The 12,246-nt window shown below is 39.7% G+C and overlaps 1 protein-coding gene across 1 annotated transcript; it reads right to left on the bottom strand.

Annotated features, from left to right (window-relative positions):
• Positions 1–351: 351 nt before the first annotated feature.
• On the bottom strand, positions 352–9,505 carry LOC124266899 (fucolectin-1-like). Its single transcript, XM_046701737.1, has 4 exons — positions 9,432–9,505; positions 3,782–3,997; positions 2,267–2,509; positions 352–666 (listed from the first exon to the last, which is right to left on the bottom strand). The coding sequence occupies exons 1-4, from the start codon at positions 9,481–9,483 to the stop codon at positions 440–442; spliced, it is 738 nt and encodes a 245-aa protein (XP_046557693.1). The 5' UTR covers positions 9,484–9,505; the 3' UTR covers positions 352–439.
• Positions 9,506–12,246: the final 2,741 nt, after the last annotated feature.

Here is a 12,246-nt window from a genome sequence, read left to right as displayed (position 1 = left end):
ATGCAACTCTAATGTATATGGGCCGGAGGCCTGAAATACAATAAACATTTTTGACATATATATCACAAAAACAAAAACCTCCTAATATGTTGTGACAACAGTGTTTGGCTCGTCCTTTAAGAAACATAATTGCAGCAGTAAACTAAAAAAATCCAGCGTCACGGAAAAATTCGAGATGACGTAGCAGTTAACTGAGTTAAGAGGTGAAACGAAAGTCAACTCTTTCGAAATTTCCAGAACAAAATGTGCAAATGATTCTAAAAGTGTTCGGAACATCAGTAACAATGAACCATCAATGTTTCTATCGTCCAGATGAGAGAGGACGTCTGGTATTTGTGAAATCACAAAAGAGAATAATCCACAAGCTTGTCAGCAGCATTGGTACATATTGTCCAATGGAGGAATTACGAAGTGTTATTGTGCATCTTCCTGTCCTTTCTCAACGACATAGGAGCTGGAAGAAGTAGAACCAGTCATTAGCACTTGATGCATTGGCAGATCCCACTCTAAGCTCACAGTCATGGGTGTTGTAGTTGTAGTTGAAGCCGATGCAGCTTCTGTTGTAACTGCAATGGGTGCTGCACTCAACTGCAGATGTGACATCAACTGGGACAACATTTCCGACGTATCTGGTTCCTACCAAGCGCTGAAGTTTGGTGTTGAAACCTATGAAGACAGTTAAAAAAAGAGTTCAACAAATGCAATAAAAATGGTCTAATTCTTGATGACAAAGTTTCTACTGATTATGGGACTTTAGTTCCATTAAATGTAAGTGCTCCCCGGTAGTGTAACGTAGTAATCTCACTTCACGACGGCATTCATTTTCAAGTCTTGGAGTGAGTGAGTGAGTGGGGTTTAGTTTTACGCCGCACTCAGCAATATTCCAGCTATATGGCGGCGGTCTGTAAATAATCGAGACAGGACCAGACAATCCAGTGATGAACAGCAAGAGCATCGATCTGCGCACTTGGGAACCGATGACATGTGTCAACCAAGTCAGCGAGCCTGACAACCTGATCCCGTTAGTCGCCTCTTAGGACAAGCATGGGTTGCTGAAGATCAATATTCTAACCTGGACCTGTACGGGTCCAAGTCTTAGACAATCGGATGATATGCAGTTAACTCAATTTTACCAAGCTCGTTAGTTTGCTTCCTAGGACAAGCATATGCAGTTAGAGTTCATGCAAGTTTTGGTTTGCAAGAATAGCAAACATCTGATGGAAAATTGCTTCAAACTTTGAGATTAAATTCTCAAATGCTTGATGATAAATTCTCAAACGTTAGGTAACGTCGTTGTTCTTGAACGTTATCACATCTGGCTATGCTGCATCATGATCAGGGGAATAACAGATATAGGGAACACTCTAATGATTGTGAATATATAGGGTTTTAAATGCTGCGAGATACCGAGATAAGTCACAGTGGAAGGGCCTTTTGACACTTCACACCAGAAACCCAGAGGGGTATTGCAACCTCTACCTGTTTGAAGAGTTGTACAGCAGTATCTGACTCAAAACCATGTTATCCTGGTGAGCAAGATCCACTGACCAATCCCACTTGTTTGTGATGAAATATGCTAAACAATATTCGTGACCTCATCCAAATCCTTCGATCCCCGACCGCGTCATACCAAAAGACGTTAAAATATGGTACTTGTTGGTTCCTGCCTGGCGCTCGGCATTAATGGGTACAACAAGGACTGGTCCGCACGGAGTCAGTAATATGTGTCTGAGTGGGGTATTCATGCTTCACTGCGGCATCGTATCTCAGTGGGCTAGCACTATAAAACCAGCTTAAGTCTGGGCTAGTACAAGCAGCCGCACATACACATACACACGCATGCACGTCGTCATATGAGCGAAATATTCTCAGCACGACGTAAAACCCAATTTCACCTCACCTCACCTCATCCAAATCCAGACTCAACAGTGTAGGACCTCCTGCTTATACAGATCAGCAAGGAATGGTCCCTGGGTCTTTCTTTGACATTGAGTGATTTCATTGACGAGATAAAATGAACACACAAGATGGATACACTCCCTACTGAGTGAAGGGTCGAAGATTACAACAAAACTGAAATATGCTAAAACGGGCCAAATAAAAATAGCACCTGTTGGACAACATCTGAAGTGCACTTCTAAAAAGACAATCGGTGAACGATGGAATCATCACCAGTTGATCATGCTTTCGAAAACCCGGGACTCGGAAACAAGACTCATTCCAAACCAAATAATCCTTATAAGTATGGGAAGCGTTTTATACTTACACCATGTTTGTGTTCTCTCATACACTTCAACTTCACACAGTGTTAGTAGGTCTTTCTCCGACTTTCTGTCCAGACCCCGGACTCTGACATAACGCCCTTGGGCAGCACAAGAACATGATATATTTTCTGTTGCACCACCAGCCATTGGTCCATCATACATGGCACACAGGTGTGAGGGAGTCAGTGGGTTCTGGACGGGGTCATCTGTGAAGACTTCAATCTTTAAGTTATGCATTCGTCCACCTGAAAGATGCAGGGGTGTTACTAATGATACCGAATATATTTACCTGTTTTAATGGATTGCCAAAAATCAGTTCTTTATTCAGGCCTTGAGTTACATGCTGTATTCACCAAACTAAGCAAATATCTGAACTAACTATAAAATAGGCTGTAGATCGCCAACAACTGAAGGTAGATCACCACACTAGGGACGCCAAATATATGAACGTCTGAGTTTTAAACTATTTTATATCATGAGGAATGCATTACCCAAGTACGTGTGACTTATTGGTTAAAGGGACAGACAAACGCCAAGTGTATCGCTGAATAACACTGGTTATTCAATAAGAGAGGTTACATGAGTGTACATATGTATTAGATGCTTGATTGGTATTTTAGAAGATTGTATTTGATGAACATAAAGAATTTTCTGGATTTCATCTTCTTCTATCCTTTTATACAACGTTCCGGGGCCTGTTCTGGCCTCATCATCAGGTAAAACTAATAAACAGTTAACTGTGCCCATGACGTCACAATGCTATGACGACGCAATACACGTGAAGGTCATAATGGATACAGCTAACAGGGCTAATAGGAATTCATGTTACTATGAATAAAAAAAATATCGTTTGCTACAAAAGTATTGGATTAATTTAGAAATGTACAAATACCTATTATACAAAATTATTTGATTAATTTAGAAATGTGAGATACATATTTATACATGTATGGAATGTAAAGTAATTACAGTGTATACATAGAAATTATGGTTTATACATGGGTACAGTATTTTTCATGAAACAGTGACAAAGGTAGAATATTGTCTATTGTTTCATGAACCATGCATATGCATTCGGGAGAAACACACCCTGATCCCTGTTTATTGCTGGTTTTGTAAGTTTGATGAAGATAGCTTCAATCAATTTCCGTCATTCATTAATGTTTGCGAGGACTTCAGTTTACCAGTCAATTTCATGATCAGGATTATTCACAATGTGTTGAGAAACTGCAGATTTCAGATCCGATTTGTCGACTGAAGGTTTGTGTTCTTTCACTCGTGTAGCAACTGGTCTGCCTGTCTCACCAATGTAGATGTCACCACCGTCACATTCCTTATCATTTGCATATAACAACGTTTTTAAGGGTTTTGCCAGACGAAAAAGCTCTGTCAGTGCTGGCCATAAACTTTGTAACTGCCCTGTGGCGAATGGAAAATGTGTATATCGTGTAGCTTCACATTGAACATTTCTATCAATTATATATCTATATCCATCAAAGAGCGTGAAGTGTCCTTACCACAACAGTCTCCTCTGTTAGTTATTGTAAGGTATTCCAGTACGAAGTCGCTTTGAAGGTCAACCATCCAGTAGGGCTGCATGTCCCCATCTTGGCTCTGGAAGCACGAGTGGTTTAAAAAAGTTGAGTCTCTGTTGCCGTCTATTGCTCTGCCTTTCAGGTGTGCGGAAGTCGAAGAACTAGTTGGCTTGTTCAAGGCTAGATTATTGACGATACCTGAGAAAAGAAACAGTTTTACAAATGGGACTGGGCCGCCGAAGTCCTGAAAACGATTGGCTATACCAGTGCGTTTCATGGGGAAGTGCCAGCTTGATATGAACCCTATTGATCTTCTAGATTGGATCCGAAGCGATTTACGCTGGTCGTAAGACTGAAGGGTGAGGTGGTCAGGGGCGGTGATTTGTCTGATTACGAGTCATCGTAACCAAACGGTGGAGATCGTAACTTAACAATGTCAATCACAGCATTATAATAGTCCAAACGTGATCATTTGCGGGGCTACTTGTCATTGTACCTTACAGGGGAGGTTAGGAATTCGTAGACCAACAGTAACATATTAGATCTGACAGACATCGGAATTCAACTTAATTACCGCGTACAACTGTAAAGTACGTTGCAACATAAACAGAGTTAGGATTTCATAACTGGTAAACAGTAATGTCACTGACAGATTTCCTTTGTGAACATTGATAACTAACACTGGACTGCTCCGTGTGATATAATAGAATATGTCACCACACTTTGGACTTCTTGGCACTTCTAGCAAAAACGTACAGAATTGCATCTAGACTTGTGGGAGAGTTGCGCCTTGAGGTTGCACCTCTTTTGAGCTCTGAGGAAAATACCAGCTTTAACGCGTACAAGCAACAATAGAGCTCTTGAAAGTGGATTTACACAAGCATGAGATGCCCAGGAACATTTCTGTGAATTCAGATTTTGCAAAACTGGTGTAATTTTGTGGTAAGTGTAACATTGTGAACCAGAATATCATGAAAATACAAACTGAAGACAACCATTACCAATCAGCGGACAAGCTGGCTGATTACTGAGCGAGCTGAGGTGTGAAGCAGGCTATTGTTAGACAATTAGAGCATGTCAGAATACCCTGGCCTAGCCCGGCCTACCATGTAATTGATACAGAGATGGCCTACTTATTACTAAGATGTATTTGGATTTTCCTAATATCACTATTGACATTAACCCCTGCTTTTCTGCTGTCTGTGAATGATGAAGGACCTCATAGAATGCGTCTGAAAACACTCAATGAACTGCGGCAATTAGGCATATGCAGTGTCAAGAGAACGCGTCGTGGATGTAGGAGCAGTACCTCCAAAAACATCCTGCGGAATAAAGGAATTAGTCCCATCAAAACAGGAAATAATTCAACATTTAAACAACACAACACCCGCCTTGGTCTGGTCAACGCAAGATCTGCAAAGTCATGTGATCCAACAAATGATAAGGCCCAGGCAATCAATGACCTTATCATAAATAACCAGTTCGATATTCTAGCAGTCACAGAGACATGGTTTAGAAATAATGATGTAGCAAAAATGACCCCAAAGTGGTTAGAAATTCACCCAAGTTGCCAGACAATATGCAAAGGGAGGAGGAATAGCTGTGGTGTATAATGACAGAATAAATGGTAAACCACTGAAGATTCAACACGCACATACAACATTCGAAATGCTGTCGATGAGAGAACCACGGTCAAGCATGTCCTGCTTGACTGTGTTGAATTCTCCATCATAAGGGATAAATACTTCAATGTGAAAACAGTCAAGGATCTTTTTAACACTGTTAATTTTCATTTAATTACTGGCTTTTTAAAAGAAATTGACTTAATGAATGAATTTTGAATAATATGTTCTGTACATATCTGTATTTTAATTATTGGTAGATTTGATTAGTAACTTAGATTGTTAGTGGCTGTACCCTCAAAGGGGGTTGAAGTATCGTAATATTATTGTCCTCCTGAGAGGGTACGTAAGTCCCAAAACATTTCAAGTAAATTTAAGTATACCAGGTGTTTTAATCGTAGTATTTTTGTCATTTTAATGTATGGCTAATTCTCTGTATAAACGCCAATGGCTAAAGGGATGGTGTAAATCCAGCTAGGGTCCATGCAGGTAGCAAAGGTACTGTAAGTCCCCATGGTCCCTAGTATGGTGATCTACCTTCAGTTGTTGGCGATCTATAGCCCAATTTTACATTGTATTGTCCAGAAATAATTTTCTACTTTTAAAGATATATGTTAGCTAGTTTTAACTCAATCTGTGATAATCTTGTGGTTTTACTGTCCTTCGTTGAAAGGGTTTTATATATTATATGTATGTATTACAAATTTAGAACTAGTTTTAGTCACGATATGGCTGAAATATTGCTGATGTGTCTTTAAATCTTAACTCACTCACTCACTGGAAATGCTGTCCATACAGTTTGTATCATATGGAAATCGTCTAAATTATACAGACCTCCAAGGAATGTGAATGGTTTCTTTGATGAGTTCGCAAACCCCTTGGACAGTTTGACAACACTTCCTGGTCAAATAATTATCGTCGGAGATTTTAACTATCACGTGGATGTTGTGAATGACAAGGATGCAGCTACACTTCACAGCATACTGGAAGCTCATGGACTTGTTCAGCATGTCAAACAGTCAATTCCTGTTAAAGGACATACTCTGGACCTCATCATTGCCTGTCCTGCAGAACCGTCAATATGTCACATGAAATTTGATGACTCCATCAAGTCTGATCACACAGCTATCCTTTGCCCTGCAAATGTAAAAGTAACTGCACGAGAACGGAAAGAAATTCACTACAGGAATTGGAAGAATATCAATAGGGAATCTTTCCAGCAAGATCTGTCAGCAGCAATACAGACAAAGGATCCATCTTCCCTATCTTCAACAGTGTTCTGACAAATGTGGTAGACGCCAATGCACCACTGCAGAAATGTACCATCACAGTCCATCCAGGTGCACCATGGTACACTAACGAGCTTCGCAAAGAAAAACGAAAGCGTCGACAACTTGAAAGGCAATATCGCAGAACACATTTGTCAATACATAGGGATCTTCACAACATCCAAAGAAATTATGTGAACACCCTAGCTGAAAAGGGAAAGTGTGCATATTTCAGTGAAGCACTGACGTCAGCATCAGGTCATAAGGAGATATTTGAAATTTCAAACCAACTCTGGTTCAAGAAAAAGACAGCTGTCTTTCCATCTTTCACGTCAAGAGAAAACCTTGCAACGAGTTAAATTCGGAGCTCCTTTATCAAGAAAGTTGACTTATCTGACTCTTGTTACGAGTCTAGTCCACACCCACTCACAGTGTTCCAGACAGCAACTGAAGCGGAAATAGTATCACTGATCAAAAGCAGCCCTAATAAATCCTGCAGTTGGATCAACTACCAACGTGGCTTCTTAAGATGTCCATGGACAGTGTTCTTCCTCTCATTACCTTCATTGTCAATGAATCTCTAACAACATCATGCTTTCCACAGTCTGAAAAAAGCTATCATAAAACCGCTCCTGAAAAAGCCAACTCTGGACCCCGAGGTGTTAAAGAACTATGGTCCCGTATCAAATCTTCCATACATCTCAAAGTTGATTGAACGTGTCGTGGCTTCCCGTTTGCAAGACCATATGTTGGAAAATGGATGTTACGAGGTCTACCAATCGGCCTTTCGGACCCACCACAGCACAGAGACTGCCCTGACAAGAGTACAGAGTGACCTCCTGAAAGCAGTTGACAAAGACGGAGCAGCCATCTTAGGGCTATTAGACTTATCAGCAGCATTCGATACTGTAGATTATAATGTGCTTCTCAATGTGCTGGATAACCGGATCGGTGTCCAGGGTTTGGCTTTGGAATGGATCCGAACGTACTTGTCCAATAGATCACAGGTTGTAAGCATCGGTGGTGTAAACTCACAGAAGAAATTTCTACTTTATGGTGTTCCACAGGGGTCTGTTCTTGGGCCGATCCTGTTCACTATATACATGCTACCAACTGGTGACATCGCCAGAGCACACAACCTCGATTTTCACTTCTACGCAGATGACAGTCAAATCTATCTGGCTTTCAAACCACTAACAGTAACAATCTCTTATCAGCGAATCGAACACTGTATAGACGACATCAAGCACTGGATGACATCAAACTTTCTAAAATTGAACGATGATAAAACAGAGTTGTTGGTCATCTGCCCTAAGCAAACCATGACAAGGATCCATCTGCCACAGTTCAAAATTGGCACAATACCCAGAAGTCCACATGCCAGGAATCTGGGGGTTATCTTTGACTCGTCACTCAGTCTGGAGACCCATATCAACTATGTTTGCAAGAGGTCATACCACCACATTAGAAACATTGGTCTGATAAGGAGGTACCTTGATGTGGATACCACACGAGCTCTAGTCATAGCCTACGTTACATCCAGGATAGACTATTGTAACTCGCTGCTATATTGCCTTCCAGAACAACTTATAAATAGGCTCCAAAAAGCACAAAATACAGCTGCAAGAATCATCACTAGAACAGCAAAGTGGGATCACATCAGACCAGTGCTTCAAGACCTTCATTGGCTTCCTGTCCACCACAGAATCCAATACAAGATCCTCGTTCTTGTATTTAAATGTCTAAAGGGTCTTGCTCCATCATATCTGTCCAGCATGATAGAAACCTATCAACCGGTCCGTCAGTTAAGATAAGCTGAACAAAATCTACTTGCTGTGCCACGGACTAGGACAAAGATGTTTGGAGATAGATCTTTCGGTAAAGCAGGTCCAGTTCTCTGGAACAGATTACCTCTTCACCTAACATCAGAAGAACAGCTATCCACTTTCAAGGCCCAGCCAAAGACTCACTTATACAGAGAAGCATTCAATCTTGTTGCTTGAAGTGTTTTCCTGGAACTTATGCGCTTTCGAGCAGCTTCTGCTGGATTCTAGCGCTCTATAAATGTTTATATATAGATACTACATATATATATATATATATCAAATGAGTTCGTGAATAGTAATACCAGATGCGTGGTAAACGCCGAAGACCTGTCTGTATCTCTTTTAGCAACATTCAAGCAATAGTACGACGGGGCACACACCAGAATGGTCTTCACACATTGTACCCATGTGGGGGAGAATCGAACCCGGGTCTTCGGCGTGACGAGCAAATGCTTTAACCACTAGGCTACCCCACCGTCCCATACCTGTTTTGAATCACGTTTAAACAAGTATTAGACTTATTCCAAAATAATTTTCTGCCATGGTAATACAGCACTGGTTTGTTTCCTCCTAGAAAGTAATATATTGTAAAATAACATGACACTAATAAATGTGAACCAAAGACGCCTGGGCAATACGACTCAATATGATATATTGTCAATGAACATCTTACACAAAAAGGGACCCTTTCCAGATAAATGTTGGCAATAGACATAACGCTTATGGTCTTTACCCGACCATGAATTGAGATTAAATAATGTCATGGAACACAGGCTGGTCATGGACATGGAAGACATGGACATCGACCATAGACAGGACGTGTCCTAGTAAGATATAGAAATATATGATCACAAGCGTCTAAAGATTATACAATAAACAAAAATTTCACAAAGAATGTCCCTTTATATCTACTTACATGTTACAACTGTTCCAAGTGTGAGAAGCAGGACCGCCTTCAGCAGCAACATCCTTTCTCCACGACAACACAACTTCAATTAAGTTCGGCATGCATACGTTTAGGTAACATGAAGAATATGACGTTAGACTATGTTAATGGTGTAGGTGAACAAATCGATATCCTTCGGCGTTCTCAAAGACAATTAAATGATCTTATTAGCTTAACATGCCTACTTTTATTGCTTGTATCCATTGATTATTTCTTAATAAAACATGATTCTATTCTTTACTACACACTGTAACACTAAATGTGTTTCAGTACACGGATATACAAAAAACAACAATATGTTCCCAACGTTGATGTTGGGGAAGGGGGGAAGGGGGAGACACTCCTGGAGTTGCGCCCCTTGCCCGATTGGAGCGCCGCGGTGGTGTTACTGATACTGACTGACTGTCCAACAGCACCAATATCTCTCTGATACTGGAGTATAGGCCTAAACTTAAGCCTACATCTTCTGTAATTCTTATATTACGAATTACGGATGCTGGACGTTGCCCTAATTGAAGACTATGCTCAAATCACGAAGAACTAGGGTGTATGGACGAAAAATAATGCTCATAGAACGGTAGTTGTAATAGACTCTTGTTTCTCGAAATTTCTTACTGAGCAGTTGCTTTTTTAAAATCGTCAAACCAATTACTCTCCATTATGTCACATTACAGAGTGCGGGGTGTTTATGGATTAAAATCAGTGGACCATATTAATCCTTAGAACAGTGGGGATAAGGCTATAATCTGTATCAGAAATGCGCGTATGCCAGCAAATAAAGAGAAACGTTAGAGTTTATCACATTTTGTTTATTGCATATAACATCCGCAAATACAATAAATACACGAATATGAATCACTTGACAAATATGGTGACATTTTCAATTTTATGAAAAATACATGTAACACCAACAAATACACAATATTGCATATAACATCAACAAATACACGAATATGAATTATTTTACAAATCTGGTGAAAATTTAAATTTTATTGCCAATGTCCTGTGTGTTCTAACAAGGTTGTTGGCAGTGTTTATGGTTGCAGGACAACCTTTCTTACAGCATCTCCAGTGGACATTTTGATTTCTTCTTGATTTCTCTCTTAACTTATAACCATTGAATACTTAACTCTGGCCACCCCAGGAATTGGGAACAAATTGAACACGTGCGTCTTCCATTGTAGAATGACTTGTCGTAAACTAAATTACGGTTTTATAACCCTCATACCTCATGCAATATTCGATTACTTTTTATGAACTCCACCTACTCGAACAAACTATAATTGTGCCAACACTGGACTGTTAATCCTAATCCTCTTATAGCCAATAAAAGTGCTGGCAAAAAGAGAATACAAGAAGAGTATTTGTGTCGTAACAGTTGACAGAAGAAAGGTTTAGTTCACACTGCCAATAGCGTTCATCAAATAACGTTAGCATTGACCTGATTACGCGAACAATATAAGTGCTTCAGTTTTCGTTCACGTACTTCACAACCTATCCTCATAGCTACTGACGCTTCGGGATGCAATGGAAAGGGAAGATGCTATCGCCAAGGATCGTTTTCGAAAGGATTTGAAACACATTATTTTTTTTGAATAACAGAGTATTCACCAACATTAATTATTACACCCATTTAAACTGTGGCATTACTTCCGGTTTTTAGTTTCTACGCATAAAGGCCATTATTTATTACACATAGTCTCGTATTGTAATTTTATGAAGACATTATCTTGGAACCGGTGTTAGACAGCATCATATTTTGTACAGTAAATTGTCATTTTGCTTACACATTTGATTTCAAGAATGCAACATTTATGTGACAAGTTGATTGGCTGGTTTGTTGTTTAACGCCGCACTCACCAATATTCCAGCCATACAATGTGAATTGTGTTGAGGAACAGCAAGCCTGCAGAGTTCATGGCTTGGATGAAGTCGACTTGCCTGGAGTGAGTGAGTGAGTTAAAATTATAAGTCACTTCGGCAGTTTTTTAGCCATATCCTGACTAAAACAATAAAACTTCACCATAAATATATGTAAATTATAAAAAAGCCTGTCAACGAAGGACATTAAAACAACTAGAGTATCACAGTTATGAATGTAAATCTAGTGTGTAAATCGAAAATATTGTATCTACAAAAGACAATAGAATATAAAAACAGGCTATAAGAATTGCTAAACAGTTGAAGGTAGATCACCATACTAGGGACCATGGGGACTTAAAGTTCATTTGCGACTAGCCTGGAAAGTGAAATAGGACTAAAGTACCAAGTTGTCCGATTCCCTACTGTTCTCAGTGCCTTAGGTTTAGTCACTTTGTGTGATACTGAGAGAATGCCTGGGTCTGCTTCAAGGAACACAACAGAAGGCTGTTGGAGAGTCTATACATTCCCCGAAATGTTCTTCCCAACACAAGAGACGCATATTTCAGTGTGAAAACATCTTTTTAACAAAGTTTATCCACATCTAGTTATTGGTTTTGAAAGGGCATTGATTGAACTGATAAATTTTGAATTTCTATTGTAATTAATAACTGAATTTTAATTTGTTAGAATGAACTTATAACTTTGACTGGAGTGGCAATACCTTCAAAGGGGGTTGAAGTAGCGTAAAAGTATTGTCCCCCTGAGAGTATATTTATGTCCCATCTCTTTCAAGGTAGTTTTCATACTACATGGTTTTAATCCCAGAATATCTGTACTTTTATTGCTTGGCTAAATTGGAGTATAATCGCCAACGGATGAAGGAATGGTGTAAATCTAGAGCAAAAGTACTGTAAGTCCCCAT

This window comes from Haliotis rubra, unplaced genomic scaffold (assembly GCF_003918875.1).
Source record: "Haliotis rubra isolate DU_JTF1 unplaced genomic scaffold, ASM391887v1 Scf1288, whole genome shotgun sequence".
Classification (NCBI taxonomy): domain Eukaryota; kingdom Metazoa; phylum Mollusca; class Gastropoda; order Lepetellida; family Haliotidae; genus Haliotis; species Haliotis rubra.
The sequence above is the reverse complement of the archived record's forward strand: the minus strand, read 5'-3'. Positions and strand labels throughout refer to the sequence as shown.

What these genes read in the sequence shown, in the direction of transcription:
- LOC124266899 (XM_046701737.1), bottom strand. Translation starts at nt 9,483, where the DNA reads ATGTTGCTGCTGAAGGCGGTCCTGCTTCTCACACTTGGAACAGTTGTA. An exon ending in TAACAGAGGAGACTGTTGTG is followed by an intron (nt 2,510 to 3,781) that starts GTAAGGACACTT and finishes TGCATCTTTCAG; the next exon opens with GTGGACGAATGCATAACTTA. An exon ending in TGAGAGAACACAAACATGGT is followed by an intron (nt 667 to 2,266) that starts GTAAGTATAAAA and finishes CTGTCTTCATAG; the next exon opens with GTTTCAACACCAAACTTCAG.